This window comes from Lichenostomus cassidix, chromosome 19 (genome assembly GCF_008360975.1).
Source record: "Lichenostomus cassidix isolate B80296 chromosome 19, HeHo_3.0, whole genome shotgun sequence".
Lineage (NCBI taxonomy): Eukaryota > Metazoa > Chordata > Aves > Passeriformes > Meliphagidae > Lichenostomus > Lichenostomus cassidix.
The window spans coordinates 8,169,839-8,185,981 of NC_139499.1; the positions used below are offsets into that span (position 1 = coordinate 8,169,839).

The 16,143-nt window shown below is 41.5% G+C and overlaps 1 protein-coding gene across 1 annotated transcript; it reads left to right on the forward strand.

Moving 5' to 3' along the window:
- The first annotated feature begins 382 nt into the window (after positions 1–382).
- GDPD1 (glycerophosphodiester phosphodiesterase domain containing 1) lies at positions 383–16,098 on the forward strand. The gene is made up of 10 exons (XM_085078455.1): positions 383–824; positions 4,636–4,678; positions 7,924–8,059; positions 8,653–8,698; positions 9,235–9,353; positions 9,960–10,049; positions 10,816–10,949; positions 11,442–11,501; positions 12,267–12,318; positions 12,860–16,098. The coding sequence occupies exons 1-10, from the start codon at positions 689–691 to the stop codon at positions 12,980–12,982; spliced, it is 939 nt and encodes a 312-aa protein (XP_084934581.1). The 5' UTR covers positions 383–688; the 3' UTR covers positions 12,983–16,098.
- Positions 16,099–16,143: the final 45 nt, after the last annotated feature.

The window sequence follows — 16,143 nt, forward strand, 5'->3', positions numbered from 1 at the left end:
TCTCTTCCTTTGGAATATGAGATCTCTGAGGGGCTGGGTGTGGGAAATCTATCTCTCCTCTTCGGAATATGACATTATGGACTGAACTAGGTGTTCACTAAAGATCCAACCCAACCATTCCATGATTTTATGATCTCTTAGGAGCTATGTGGGGAAAACGCATCCCTGCCACTTGGAATATGACATCTCTGAGGGGCTGGGTGTGGGAAACACATCCTTCTTCCTCTGAGGAGGGAGCCGGGACAGCTGGGTGGAAAACGAAAGAAAATTGAAAATTACACCACAGCATTTGCCAAGTGGTTTTTGACAGCGCCAGCCCCGCCCTTGAGGCGGGCGCTGGGCGGGGGTGTGGAAAACACATCCCTCCACCTGGGAGCGGGCAGCCGGCACGGCGCGGTGGGCAATTAAATCACCTAATTAAGAATTATCCCCACACACCACCTTCGTGAAGCGGCGGCGGCGCGCAGCCCCTCACGGCAGGGCGGGAAGGAAGGGCGCGGGGCCGCCGCGCCTGCGCGCTGCGCTCCTCCCCGCGCCGGGGCGGTTGCGCGGGCGCAGAGCTCCGCTCCCTCAGAGCCTCCGGCGCCCGCAGCGGCTCCGCCTCGCCGCGAGCCGGCTGCGGGCTGGGACAGCGACACCGACACGGAGCTCCGCGACACGGGCCGGGGCGGCCGGCGACGGGAGCAGGATGTCGGCCACGCTCTACGTGCTCTCCACGCTGGGCGGATACGTCCTCACATCCGCGCTGCTCCTCAAGTGCCCCGGGCTGCTCCACCGGCCCAAGCGGCAGCGCTTTCGCTGCCGGCACATCTCGCACCGCGGCGGTGAGTGAGGGGGCGCGGGGATAAACGGGGTGGTGTGGAGCCGTCCTGCTCTCCGCCGCTCCTGAGGGACGTTCCCCGCCCGGCTCTCAGGGCTCTGAGGCCCGCGGGCGCTGCTCCCTCACGGCCCCTGGCCAATGGTCCCTCACGACCCCCCGGGCAATGGTCCCTCACGGCCCCCGGGCTCTGCTGTGGCCCCCGGGCACCGGAGGGTCGTGAGGGGCTGCGCGGTGTCCGTGGATAGCAGCGAGCTCCCTTTAAACCTTCCTCCCGCAGCCTAATTTTAGGTGCCACCTGCTGACCAGTGCCTCGGTTCAGCGCGGCATTAATCGCCGAAGTCCAGCAGCGACAGCCGAAAATCAGCTTTTTTTTTTTTTTTTTTTTTGCGTGGGGCGTGATGTTTTCCTTGTCAAACGCGTTTATTTATTTATTTATTTATTTATTCTAACGATTCTTTGTCCTGGTATTTCTCTCCCCAACCAGAGGGGCGTCTGGCTGTTGCTTAGATTAATTCTAAGGTACAAGAGATCAATGTGCTTGCCTGTGACCTCCTGTTTGCTTTTCTTTCTGCTTTCAGGGGGAATAAAATTTGCTGTGACCCTGTTCTTGCTCCCCTTGGTGTTGCAGACAGATAGTGAATGGCTCAGTGCCCTGCTAAAACCCTGATAAAACCATTCCTGTTTGAGAGTCAGGCATGTTGATCTTGTCTAAAATAGCTAAAAGAGGGTTTTAAGTTTCTTCTACCTTTTCCAAAGCTTTGGGAGGGAAAAAAATGCAGTAAGTTGTGTTTTCCTGCTCTGTGAAGATCAGTTCTGTGCTTTTCCCTGCTGCCTGACTTGATTTTTTTTTAAATAGTTGGTTTTCCAGTAAATATTTTTTGATATTCTGTGGGAGAGATGCCTGAAAAATTGATGAAGTTTTCCATATCATACTTTGTGTCAGTTTATGCAGGGGTTGATCAGTTTTAGCCAGCAGTCCTTAACTAGTTCTGCTGCCTTGAATTATCAAAATATAAAAAACAGAGCTGATCTCTTAATGATTTTATAACTGATACTTCTTTCATTTGGTTTATTCAACAGTTTTAAGTTTCATTATAACTATAGTCTTAAGTACAGCATAAAACAAGTCTTTTGGTGTGGAATGTGCATATTATCTGTTTCTTGGTAGGTATATTATTCCTTTAGTGAAAGAAAAGATGCTTAATTTTGAGTGTTTCCTGGTTTTTTGGGGGTTTTTTTTGTAAGCCATTAAAAACTTTCAGGCGACTTTGTTGGAACTTGGTATGATCCCCTTAATCTTCTGTTCTCACTCCTTTGCAAGGACTTTGGTTAAGATACACAGCCCTAAGCCTTGAATTCGAGTGCTTGGGCCACTTGCTCTAAGCTCCATCGGCTCAGCAGGAAAGCCTCACTTAAGGGAGGATTATTCCTCAGGCGTTCAAAGTCCGTGAATTGTTCTGTGTCCTGTGAAATCCACCGGAGGCAGGAGGGCAGCCCTGAACATTGCAGCAGCTTTTCGCTTGTCTGAGGCTGAAGATCACTCACACTTTACTCTCTGGGGTGTTTACCCTGTAACATAAATTCCTCTGGGACTTGAGCTCTCCTCGGGCTTTGGTCATGCTGTAGCTTTAGACTCAGTGTCAGGTTTCTTATTGCATTACTGCAATTAACTTTGGAGATCAAGATAACACTTAACTTGTTTGGCTTTTCAGTCTCTGAGATGAAACCTTGTAGGTGAAGTTTTTTTCAGTCTGAGGGGTTTTATTTCACTTGCTTTTTCGTTCAAGAATTTGATCTCATTTTGTGGAATCATCTCTGAATTATTTCTCCACTTCTGCATAATTTTAAAACTGGTCATTTCGGAGAACAATTATTGAGTCTTGATATTCTGTGTTGGAGTCCTCTGTCAATGGCAGCAGCCCAGCACCCTCAGTCTCTCACCCCTTAATTTTCACAGCCCTTCTCTTCATTTATTCCAGTAGATCCATGCCAGTCTCGTGCTTTGGAGCCCAGAACTAGACATGGTGTTCCAGCTGTGGTTTCACCAGTGCTGAGCAGAGGAGAACAATCTTGACCTGCTGGCCCCAAAAACTTCAGAGGGTCATGTCTGTGAGCCAAGTGCTTGGTGTTGGCTCCCTCTTGACCATGGTGGTGCTTTCAGAGTGGCAATATGCTCTCTGGATGTCTGGATGTGCCCGTTTTGACTGGGAAAGATCAGTTCCACCTGGGACATGCAGCAGCACATGAAGCTGGAGGTGTGTTTGAGGAAGTGTCAGAAGCCCTTTGGTCAGCCCAGCCTTCTCACTTTGCAGGAGAAAAAACCACTTGGATTAAACCACTTGTCTTGCTCCCTTTCCTGTGTGGTTGCTGATTTAAAATTCTTCCTTCAGCTGATCTCTTAACTCTGTTCCTCATTTCCCCAAAATACTACAAGTCAGGCATTTGACTCACCATCCCTGGTACTTGACCACCTCCCTGCCATGTGATTTGTTAAACCAGCCACTTGAAAGTTTTATTTTTGCAACTTTCTGCCTAGGGATGTTAAGATACTGTTGCTTTGTTCACAAATCCAACACTTGACTCAGGTGTTTTGCTCTTCCCTCACCAATCAGCATGTATGGGCTGTATTGCCACAGCTGATAAGTTATCAAAAAACCTCAATTATTATTGCAGTTAATTTGTAACTAATCAGCCAGGTCCTATGCAGGGGTTTTCCATTTGTTAGGCAATCAGCAGGTGGATACCATGAGGTTCTGGTGCTCTCCTTTGTCCCTTGGTTCACTTTTACAATAAACCCTGCAGATTTTTGTCATTATGGTTCTAACTCTTCCATTTTGTAAACCTACCTGCGAACAACAATTTTAAATTGCTGGTTGTGCATTGCTTTAATTAAGTAACTGAACACAGGCTTAGGTAAGTATGTCGTGGTGAGGTCTTCTTAATAGGCAAGGCCTTAATTGGAACCTCTAATTGCTGTTTACAAAGTCTGTCCTTCATTACTATCAAAGAGTAGTTAAAATTTGCATAGATATCTTCATCAGCACGTGGATCTTCATGAGCTTGTTTTGTTTTTCAGTCTGCAATATTGCCTGTTTTCTCAGGTGGGGAGAAGGACAACATTTTCCAGTCCATGATCAGGTTGATTTTCAAAGATTTTTTTACATAGAGAATGGTGGCTTAGGAGTTGCAGAGTTATTCCTGCCTGAGAGGAAATTAAATTTGCTTGCCCTTTCATTTCTTAACTGAAATTGATGTGTGTTTCATTCCTCCCTTCTCCAGCAGCACAAACCTTTATTGACAGATCTGTGCTATTTGGGGAATATCCTTGTACTGAAGGAAGAGGTTGTCACCTCTCTGAGCATCTGCTGGGTTATACATTTAGGGAGTGTCAGCTTTAGAGTGTCTTGGGTGCTTTTATTCATAGTTGGTTTTTTTTTTGTTTTGTTTTTTTAGAATTTTTTTTTCCCTCTTGTTACTCTTCCCACCAACTCTCAAATAGACTTTTTGCATATATTGTTCACTTGCCTGTGAGGCTTATTGTCCTAGCTAAATACCTCTGGTGAAATAAACACTTTGTTTTGTATATTCAAAGTGTTACACAAATCCAAGATAAGTTCTTTTTTTTTAATTATTTTACCTGGAGAAGGTCGTGTCTCTTCGGTATGTTGGTGGCAATGGGGATTTCTGCCTTGAGTTTCATCCTGGTTTCTCAAAATATACACGTTTTAAAATCTGTTATTTTTAAAATTTATTTTCAGTGGGACTGAGGGGAGGAGAAGAATTTTGCACATGTTTTATTTTTGCTTTTTCTGTAGGTGCTGGAGAGAACCTGGAAAACACAATGGCAGCCTTTCACCAGTGAGTACAAAAGGATGATAACACCTAAATTAGGCGTTCTCAGTGAATGAAGCAATCAAGGGAGGAGGGACTTTATCAGTTCTTTGGGGTTACAGTGTCCTATTTCTCAAAGTCATCTCTCCTCTGGATGGCTTCTGTGGATTGCCAAACATCCACTCCAGTTTCACCAGAAGGAGTTGGGATACCACAAATTATGGTCTGTGCAAAAGAACAGATGGGAACACACCCCTGAGGCCTTATCTGTGCTAGCCAATAAAACAGCAAACAATACTGTGCTTAATGGTGATTACTTCTATTAATTTATTTATCATTATAAAGCTAAATATGCTGCTGTTTATGTTTTTTTCCTGCACACACACTCTGCAGTCACGCAATGTGTGAAAGCCTCTTATCCAGGGGTTTAAAATGGGGTTGGGACCAGAAAGCCTTTTAAGCCTCCAGCATTTAAGTAGTGAATTTTAACAAGGTTCTCAAAGGCATTTGAGAAAGAAGCAGCATATCTAAAACTCCAGCTGCTGCTGAGAAGGGACCACATTATGTGGGCTCCTCTTTGTTTTGTTTGGGGTTTTTCTAAATTGCTTTGTGCTAAGGAGCCTCATCAGTTTGCTGTTTCCCTGCAGCCTGAGGGGTGCCAGCTTTCCCAACCAAAGAAAAGAAAGTACTGCACTATTTTCTATCTCCATGGAAGCTCAGCATAGTTTTGTGTGGCTTTTTGTTGGGATTTTTTTTTCCTGCTGGCCTGCCTCTTTTCAAGTCTGCTACCAGACATTTTGGAAAGTGCTTCTTACTTTTTTGTTAACCATTTCTTAATTTTCATTTCATATCACACTCATTCTGTACATGAAGGGCGCTTGCAAAGGAAGTTACACCATAACTTATTTTTATTTTACTCCCAGAAATAAGCAGAAGTACTTAGAGTAAGGATTATGCTAGGGGTAATACATTTTGTGTAAATGTTTTTCTGACTCTCCTCTGCCCATTTTAATTATTTTACAGCTGTGGTGGAACAAATGCATTGAGGTCCAGTTTTTTAACTCATCACAGCTGTCAATAGCAAAGTTCAGCTGAGTAAACAGAGCCATGGTACCTCTGCAGAAAGCAGAGCAATCTCCTCCTGTAAGGCACTGGAAATCTTCTGGCTCCTTCTGGGAAGGAGTAAAGTCTTTGTCCTTCCCCTTTGCTCATTCCCATTTTCACAAGTAAAATAGCAAACGGAGTGGGGTGGAAAATCAGTGATCTGGATGGTGAAAAATGACCAGGATTGGCTCAAACAGCTGATCTGAGCTGATCAATTCATACTCCATCAGATTCTGCATGAAACCAAACAGGGTGTGTCTGCAGGAGCTGTTCCTGCAGGTTTGCACAAGCAGGAACTTTTGGCTGGTGCTGTACTTGAATCCAGAAGAGAATGTGTGGAGGCCTTTATTGGCAATTACAGTTTCTATACTGTCTAATTTACAAATATTCTAGAAAGCAATTATAGTAAGATTTTTGTACCAAATAATTTTTTTTGTTTTGTTAAATCAGGTAAAATGCATAATAGATTAGGGGGAGGACTATGATCTTGTTCTACCCTGTTTAAATGCTTCTGTGGTGGTTTTAGATTATAAAATAACAGATTTTAAGCCAGAGCACTCTCATTCTAATCTGCAAATGCGAGCTTGCCTCACAGCTTGAGTTCTGGAGCAGTTGGATCTGAATCCACAATGATGTTCTGAATCTGGAGCCTTCTCTGGAGCAGTGTGAATTTGACAGAACAAACTGATTTCCAGCTGGGCAAGCTCAGCACTTGAGGAAGCTTATTTAGCAGTGAGCTGCTCTAAGGGCCTGGCAAAGTCTCAAATTTGTTAACAAGGAAAGTTCTTGTTCTCCCCTTTCCATGCAGCATCAGCCCTGGCTTTCTTAAGCAAGTAATATTGCTAATGAAATTTGCTGGTGACATGATAAAACATGGTACTACATGGGAACATCTCCAGTTTTGGCAAGTCTCCTGCAGCAGATTTGGAGTTGCTTTCCCTCAGGAGGAAAAAATCACCCAGAACAGCCTGTGATTCTTCCATATGTAACAGGATTTTGTTCCTCTCCTAATTCTTAATTAGCAGCACTGAAAAACAGTTCACAAATTGGCTTTAATTTGACAACCCTCCTCTTGATCATTATCCCAGCTGGACCAGAAATTGTGTTAAACACTTTGGGGAGTGTGTTCTGATTTTTTTTTTTGTTTGTTTGTTTGTTTGTTCCTGCATTTGTGGATGTTCATGGCCTGTGTTCAGCAGCCAATAAAGCCCATGAGGAAAAGGCTGCTAGTGAATTTACAGAGCTTTGGGTCCCATGTAGGCACAGCTCACAGGTGTTGTAGGTTTGCTCAGAGGTGGATAAAAGGAAGGTTTTGAAGGAAGGATTTAGGCTTTTATCTGGCTGCTGGAATGACACCTCTTTTCTAATTAAATGAGGAATTCACTTCTCATTGCAGTAAAGCTTATTTTTTTTTTCCAGTGTGAGGTTTCTTGTACTTATTTTTTATCAATATCATTATTACTTTCTGCTGCCTTTACTCCTGATATAAGCTAAGCTACTATGGAGTGGATTTGGGATTAGATTAGAACTTTTCAGAGCAGTGGCTTGGAACAGTAATAACTATTTTTCTTTGAGAAATATGACTGGATGTTTAGTGGTTTATTTCTTTTTCAATTTAAAAAAAAAAAAAACTTTCTGTGTTAAAATAATAATTTAAGGTGGTTTTGCTACCCAGAAAAGCCAAAAGCCTGAAAGCCCCACTGCTAATTTCCTGATCCATCCCTTCCTAATTAATGTAAATCAAGTGAAAAAAAGCTTTCAACCCCCAGTCATTTGTAGGTTTTTACCACAAATTTACTTACTTTTTTCAAAACCTCACTTCCTCCAGTGGGCAGGTGTGCTGCTGCTAATAAACATCCCACTCCAAATTCTGACCCAATCCTTCAGGAGCAGCTTTCTCAATCCTGAGCTGCCAGCCTGCAATCCATAGGTTCACTTCCTGATTCCTATGGGAGACAGAGCCAAAAACCCCATCTCTGCTTCATGAGACATTGTTTATTCTTGCATCAGCTTCCTACTGCTGCAGAGTTGTTTGCTCCTTGCTTTGCAGCAGGATTGTGAGGACTCCTTGCGCCATAAAGCATCCAAAGTGGGGTTGGTTTCTGGGATGTGTTGGGTTTGGAGCTGCACGAAGCACACAAGGGGTTCAAGGCAAACTTTCCTTGCAGTGCTGTTAACTTGGGGACAGACATGTTGGAGCTGGATTGTCACCTGACCAAAGATGAGCAAGTGGTTGTGTCCCATGATGAGAACCTGAAGAGATCGACAGGGGTTGATGTCAACATATCTGACCTCAAATACTCGGTGAGTTGAAGAGAAAATGGGCTGGGGGGTGTTGAAAAATGCATTTGTGGGTTGTGTTGAAAAATGCAGGGGGTTGTGTGTGCCTGATGCCCAAAACCAAAGGGGAGGATTCATCTTAATAAAATCCAAACCAAAAAACCACTCTCAAAGTTCACTAAACTCCCTGTGCAGTCAGAGGATCCAACCTAGCACATTCCAGAGGGTGATTAACTCCTCCAGGATCAGGTTGGATGAATGGATTTGGAGCTGGGATGTTTTGCCACACTGATGACAGAGATTAATCAACAAGCTCTTCCTGGTGTTATCAACTTTTTAATGGGAAAACTGGTGGATGAATCCCCCCTGCCTTGACAGTGGAATTTTCAGAGTTCTCAGGCATCTGGCAGTGTTTTGCCTTATTCAACTACAGGTGACACAAATCTAAGAATGCCAAATAGTTCAAGTAACAACTGAAAGTGACACTACTAAATCACTTTTATGGGTGAGAAGATCTTAAAGATAAGTGGCTTATAATTTAAAAAAAATTTTTTGGAGAAGGGTCATGATTATATCCCTGCATTTGAATTAATGTTCCATTTCTCTTTCTTTTGAAGGAACTTCCACCCTATCTCTGCAAGTTGGATGTCACATTTCAGAAAGGTGAGATGTTTCTCTTGCTCTTTGAGTTTTGTTTTGTAGTGTGGCAGTTTGCTGCTTTGGCAAAGGGAGTAGAAAAGTGGATTTGCTTCTCTCAATATCATAAGAGAAGTTTTAAAAGGAAAACATAATCCTGGCTGTATAAACCAGTACAGTAGTTACTTAGGGTTCAGAAGGAAATTTTGTTCTCATTTGGTCTTTCTCACATTAATCTCATTGCATTTGCTGTGTGGCAACTGAGCCTGTGTTTGCTATTTTAGGATTTTAACATTGCCTGCACTCCTACTGTTGCTAAATGAGTGAATTTCATGAAGTTAAAACTTAAATGTACAACATGCTCAGGGCATTTTCATTATGGAAATGAGCTTGTCATGATTAATTACAGCTGAATGGAGTAATTTTTTTTTTAAAAATGTGATAATCCTAGCAACTTTGTACTTTTTATAATGTTTTAAGGTCATGAGTGCTCTAAGATTTCTGCTTTTATCTATGGTTTGTTAAAAGTGGCCACAGCAGTGACAAGTTTCTTGTTCCCCCAGAATGTCAGTGTGAGGGGGAGGACAACCGTATCCCACTCCTGCAAGAGGTGTTTGAGGCATTTCCAGAAACTCCTGTCAACATTGACATCAAAATGAACAACAACGTGTTGATCAGAAAGGTATGTGAGAATTGTGCTGAATTGAGAGTGAAGGCAGTGCAATGATGTTGTATTCCAAAAGAGAAGTTTCTTGGAGTTGTGGCAGTCTGTGATGCCAGGATGTGTTCTTGGACTGCTTCACCCTTCACATGTTGGATCTTGCTCCCTGTGTGAGGTAATACAGGAGACAGAAGAGGGATCTTGTGCAAGATATTCAGCAAAAAGCTCTTTAGGATGCTTCATTTGGATGAGAAACTGCTCACAGCACTGCAAACTGCTGCACTACAATTTGGTTTGTACTTCTCAGGGACTGTTGCCCCCCAAAACAGCACAAAAACATGATGTTATTGTGTAGATGTGCTCAACACAGACAAGGAAATCTGCTTGCCAGCAAATACTATTTTGTCATTTAGGTTTCTTAAATTCTATAGGGCTTTTTGTAGGTATAATGGTATTTTATCATTGCCTGTTTATTTCCCATCAAAGCATCACAACCCTCTTATGATGAGACAGAATAGGAAACTCTCTTTTCTACAATGATTTCCAAAGCAAGTAAAGTCTCAATTAAATAATGCTGCACTTAATTTCCAATGAATCCATGTGAGAGCTGTGCTTTCTGTGCTGCAGGTCTCAGAGCTGGTGAGTCAGTACAAGAGAGAGCACCTGACCGTGTGGGGGAATGTCAATTACGAGATTGTATCCAAGTGTTTCAAGGAGGTAAGGCTGAGTCCAGCTAAGCTTTGTTCCTGTGTGCTGACCAAACCTGCAGAAAATCACCCTGAAAATGAAGATTTAACCTACCAGGCCAGGCTTCTACTTGTGCTGAGAAATTCTGTGCTCAGATTGTATTCTGCTTGCTGTACTGCTAAAATAAGACAAGCACAGTTAACACCCCTCTACCCTGCCATAAAGTACTTGAGGAATTCAGCTTAGTCATGTTTTATTCTTGTTTTATGAAATATAGGGCATTGCAGTTTTATGCCAGGAGTTCTTAGAGCCTGTTTTGCACATCATGTATCTGATAAAAAGCAATTTTTTCAAGGATTGCTTACTGTGTTTCTTTGCATGGAAATAATGGATGTGGCCACTAGTGGACACAGTTGCATCAGCATAAAGCTGTTGTTTCATAGCTATAATTCTACTTCTTTTTGTGCTGAGGAATTTCCTAATTTAGAATTAAATTAAAATTGTGCTTAGTCCACGGGAGTTTGTCGGAGGTTGGGGAGGCACCTCTCTTTCAAACCAAGACAGAGTTATACACCTGAGTGAAACTAATTTGATTCACAGTTCAATCTAGTTGATTTTTTTCCATTTATCTGTGCAGAACAGCACCACATTTCCTACCTGAACAGCAGTTAGATTTATTCATATAAGGCAGCCTAATCTTAGCTATGAGTGCTAGATTTCAGACATGCACTGATGAGTAAATTTAATTGCAGCAGACTCCACATTCTCCCAAAATAACTGAGAATCTTTCCTGCAGAACTCTGACATTCCCATCATCTTCTGTGCCCAACGTGTCCTCCTGCTTCTCGGCCTGTTCTACACTGGTCTGCTGCCCTTCATTCCCTTCAAGGAGGAATTCCTTGAGATTCCCATGCCTTCCATCATCCTCAAGTGAGTCACAGCCCATTGTGTAAAGCAGGTGAACCACAGTGCCTCCTTGAGCACTGGTTTTGTTGGTGTGCTTTGGCTGAGGTTACTCTGCTGTTGGTTTAGGCACTTCTGGGTGTTCCTGAGAGAATTCTGGATGCAGTAATACATAGCAGTTCTGTGCTTAAAATTAATTCTTCTTGCTCTTTTCTCCCTTTTTCTTGAGAACAAATTAGCCTGATTAGGGCCAAGAGGCAAGTCAGCAATAGGGTGGATATGAGATTCCACAATCTTTCTCATTCTTCACTCAAAATGCTGCAGAATTCCCATCTCTGCTGCTTCTCTTAAATGTAGCTCATTTCTCTTGTGTAACCCAATTCTAAGTCACTGTCTTGAGCAGTGAAATTACTGCTCTAATTTGAGCAAGATTAATTCTTCATGTTCCTTTTGCAGGAACATCTCAACTAATATTTTAATCTGTGCTCTGATAACTTTTTGTTTCCTTTTCCTCAACAGGCTGAAAGAACCAGAGAAGATGTCAAGAAGCCAGAAATTTATTATCTGGCTGGCTGACACGTAAGATCTTCATCTGATTAAATTTTTATTTATATTTTGCCTTTATATTAAAAGTTGGCTTAAGCAACTAAGATCAGCTTTTGCTATATCTATAAATTATATTTTTTCAGTTTCTTCCAGCTTTTTGTCAGTGCAGGATAAATCATATTCAAATCTTATGTAGCTGTGCTTTATGCTTTTATTTTCCATACACTGAAACATCCTAAGGTGCAGTAACAGTGGGCATTATTCCAATTGTGTCTGTTAAGCTTCTGTCCTTAAGTGTGCTCAGCTAATTAACATGCAATTAGATGCAGAATGCAGATTTCATGGATGTCTCTGTTTCATCATGTTGTCAGAGGAGAGACACTGTTTGCCTTACAAGGAACACTTTGCATTTTAAGACTATCTGTGCTTCAGAGGGAATTCAGTCATAGGTTTTAGTGACTGCAGTGTCTCCTGATACTTGCTCCTGTCTCTGACATCTGTTAGTTTAATTTCTTCAGTGGCCAGGACATTTTCATGTCTTTTGGTGGGAAGGATAAAATCTTTTCTGAAAGCACAGTGATTGGTTCATCAAACATGGTATAAAGTACCTGTAAGATGAAGGATTTATCTGCTGGATTTGATCTTTACATCGGAAATTTTCTAGAATTAGCTTTCTAATCACTTGTGGAAAACATTGACTCTACACACTGTATGGAAATTTCATTGCAGGACATCAACAGACACTGAAAATTCCATATATACCTGAAGTTGTTAATTAATCTCCCTCTCCTTCCCCAGGCTGCTGATGAGGAAGGCACTGTTTGACCACCTCACAGCTCGAGGCATTCAGGTACAGTGGAGCAAAGCTAAAGTGAGAACTCAAACCACACAGACACAGCCTTAAAATGAGTTTCTGTTCTCCCCAGCATGTTCTTTGTGTTTCTGGGACCATAAATTGCTGTTCAGTTCCTGAGCAAAAGCTGCTGCTGTTATATTTGCTGTGCTGTGGTTGCAAAGGAAGATTTGTACACCTGGTAAAAGACTTTGTCATTTAAATCCCTTCAAATTTGGGGGTTTTTCCCACTTTAAAGTTAAGCCTATAAAATCTGTGAAACTCGTTATCTATTGTGGGATTTTCACAAAATAACATTTTGACTTTTAGAAGAATTTGAAGTCTCAGGTAATGCAGTTGGTCAGCACAAAAAATATCCCTTGGAGAAGGTGAGGGGGAAAAGTTTGGTATGTTTGTGTGCAGCATCACAGTGTAACTAATTATCATTTTAAATATGCAGCAGCATCTCTTTCAGATTAAACAATTTGAGTCAAAAATTGCCTTTTAAAAAAATTTATTATTTCCTATAATAACTTGATTCTTGTATCCCATTTCATAGGTGTACATTTGGGTGCTGAACGAAGAACAAGAATACAAGAGAGCATTTGATCTTGGAGCTACTGGAGTGATGACAGACTATCCAACAAAACTGAAGGAGTTCTTACATAATTATCCAGCATAAAGGAATAAAACTGAGAAAGTTCTTCCAGGATAGATTGTGAGCCAAGGATTTTCCTCATTAAGAAAATAATTTGGGGCAGCATGCGCAGATCATTTTTGTTGGAAAGATGTAATTGATGATCTGTTACCTTGTTGTCAAGTCACTACCTAATGTAAAGGCTGTCTATTTATTTTAAAACTTCAGTGACATAGTTTACATTTGTAAATAGCTCATTTAGCAACAGCACACTTCACAAATGGTGGTGATTAGGAAGCAAGTTGCCTGATAAGGTACCTGTAGATAATAATATCTGTCACAAGTGTTCCTAAGCAGCTGTCAGGACATGTCAGTTATTCCAGTTTTATATTCTAGTGAGCAGAAACTGAAGAATTTCTGAAAGTGTAGCCTGTGTGTTTGCATTTCTTGTGTTGCTTTTAGATTTCAGATAACTTCTAGAGAAAAAAAAAAAACAGGTTCAGGAGAAATAGCAAAGCAGACTGTGTCTGGGCAGGAAGTGAAGTGTAGTCAGTGAAGGTGGTCACTTTTTAGCCAAAATTAATTCAGGGTAGATTGACTCCATAATTCTCACTGACAAGAAAGCTGAAGTTGAGTTGGAATTGGATTTAGACCCTTTCTGAGGTGATGGCAACACTGTGACTTGTTGGTCTAGGTCTAAATACAGTATTTAAATCTGGGCTTGGCTTGACTTTGAGTTCCACTGCAGGGTCCAGGTTTGCCCCTGGCTCTGGTCTGCCTGTCAGGCTACCTTAGCTGGATTTCCAGGATGGGAAATTGCACTTATTACAGATTTCACTCACTTTGAAATAGCCTTTTCACAATGTCCTAAAAGTCTTTTGCACATTTGTGGTTCTTGTTGAACGGGGAAGTTGTTTTTAGGGTGAGGGACCAAAGAAGACTTCAGTTTGGTCAGGAATTTTGGGGACAAATAAAAATGTTCCTATTAAATGAATTCACCCAAAGCAGAATTATGTGTATATTTATAAAGGGAGGAAGTGTCAATCTAGAATGTGTGTAGACTTCAGTCTTTTCTCTCCACAAAAGTACATTCAATATCCATTAAGTTTATGTGCACAGACATGGAAATAACTGGCAAAATCCAGGAAACCCCAGGTATGATGGAATGGGGGTTAGGCAGGAAGATATTTCTGGAAGCTTCCCATGCTGTTCTGTCCTTGTGAGCAGGAGTTGTCCATGTGTCAGACAGGTTGGAGCCTGCAGTGCCCATGTGCCTTGGCTGGGGGTTCAGGAGTTGGATTACTGTGGCTTAATTAGACCCAATGTATAGAGCTCAGTCACTGAACCATCAGATGCTCTCACTAAACAAGAGTTCTGCTCCAGCAGTGTCTGTTTCTTGAAGGAACTTCATGTGAAAATGACAGATCTTAATAATCAACACAGTAGCCAGATGTATATTTACAGCAAGGTGTATCCACTGTGCTCAAAACTGATTAAGTATTTTTTCCCCTTGGTAGCTCAGATTTGGGAGGGTTTGTATTTCACCCCCAGCTCCTGTGCCATACTTCTAATTGTGGAGCATCTTTGCTGTTCCACTGCCTGTCGGGAGGTTGTGAGAATGCCAAATCCATCTGCATGGAGAGTGTTTGTTTCTGCAGCACAGTTCCTTTCTGAGGAATATGTCTGCATGAAATGGAAAAAAACTAGTGCATTTCGAATTCAAGTGAACATGTGGTGATGGGGGCAAATGAGTTAATGTTGTCCTTTTGAATATCTGCCTGGTGAAGATGACTGCAGATTCAATTTCCTCCTAATTTAATCAGCCTTGTTGCTTATTGAATGGCAGAGAGGAAAATGTAACTTCCTAACTGTTCACGGGGGGAAAAGGATGAAATTATTTATTAGGTACTAAGCTTTCTGTTTCCCTTCCAGACCAGTTCTGTCTGGTCACATAAGTGCTAATAATCAGTCAAGTCACAGCTCTGCCTGTTTGTAGAAGCCACAGGATAGTTGTAGAAGATGTTCCACATGCAGCTCAGTAAGTGAATTAAAAAATTCCACCTTTCTGTTCTAGTCTGGGTTATTACCAATCTGTACCTCCAGATAGTTTTTATGCAATGTGGAGTTTTTAAACTCAATTTTATTACTGTTGAGTTTCCAACACGTGCATCAATATTAAGAAACAAATATAATTCTGGTTTAGAGAATACCATCAAGTAGCACTTATATATTAGTTTTTTTAAATTTAGGTTAGGTAGAGCTAAGTTTTAAAATACCAGTTTTGATCTCTGACATCCTTTATCTCAAGTTTCCCTCGTCACTCAATAAATAATCTATTTTCCATTATTCTGTATTGAATGACAAAACACAGGTATTGAAACGACAGTGTTTTCCAATTTAATTTTAATATTTTTCCTCTCTAGTAGAGTTGGAGAGATCTGCCTTCAGAGATTCTCAGCACATTTTTCAACCACATTTTTGTCAGACCACCAGTGTCCCAACATCTGATGTAGCCTCTGACTGTGCTGTTCATACATTGACCTCTCTTGGATAAATCTGCTGCTCAATAACTGAAATTTGATTGGGAGGGAAAAGGTCCAGTGCTGGAAAAGCTGCTGGATTTATTCATTCACCTGTTTGGGCTTTATTACAAGAGCTCAAGTTAGATCTCTTGAGGCGGATAATGTTCCATAGATGAATCCCAGCACCAATGCACAGGGCTTAGGCCATGATAACTGTTTGTAACAAAATAACATGGAAATGAGGTAACTGTTAAACATTTGTTGTAGCAAATCCTTGTTTTGAATATTCCAGAACTGGCTGTGTGATTTTTAAACCACTTGTACAGAAAAGCTTTTGTTGAGAACTTGCACAGCTGTCCAGGAGGATGTTCAGTTAATCTCTCTCCAAGGAGAGATTCCTTTCAGGTACTTTTAACTCTAAATATTGTTTTAACACTGTGTTCTCAACCCTGTTGCAAACTGTTTTATGTATGAAGGATGATGCATGTATTTCATGCACTTTTAATTTGCTGAAAGTCTCGTGGACCTCTCTAGCTCCAAAGCTATGAAGTGATTTTTCTTTCCATGTGAAGAAAGATTTGATGCTTTTGAAATGTGGCACATTAAAACATCTTTGCTCATAAAAGATCTAAAACTGAATGCTTGCTAGTTGTGACTTCTTTCCCTAAAAACCTAATTTCTGAG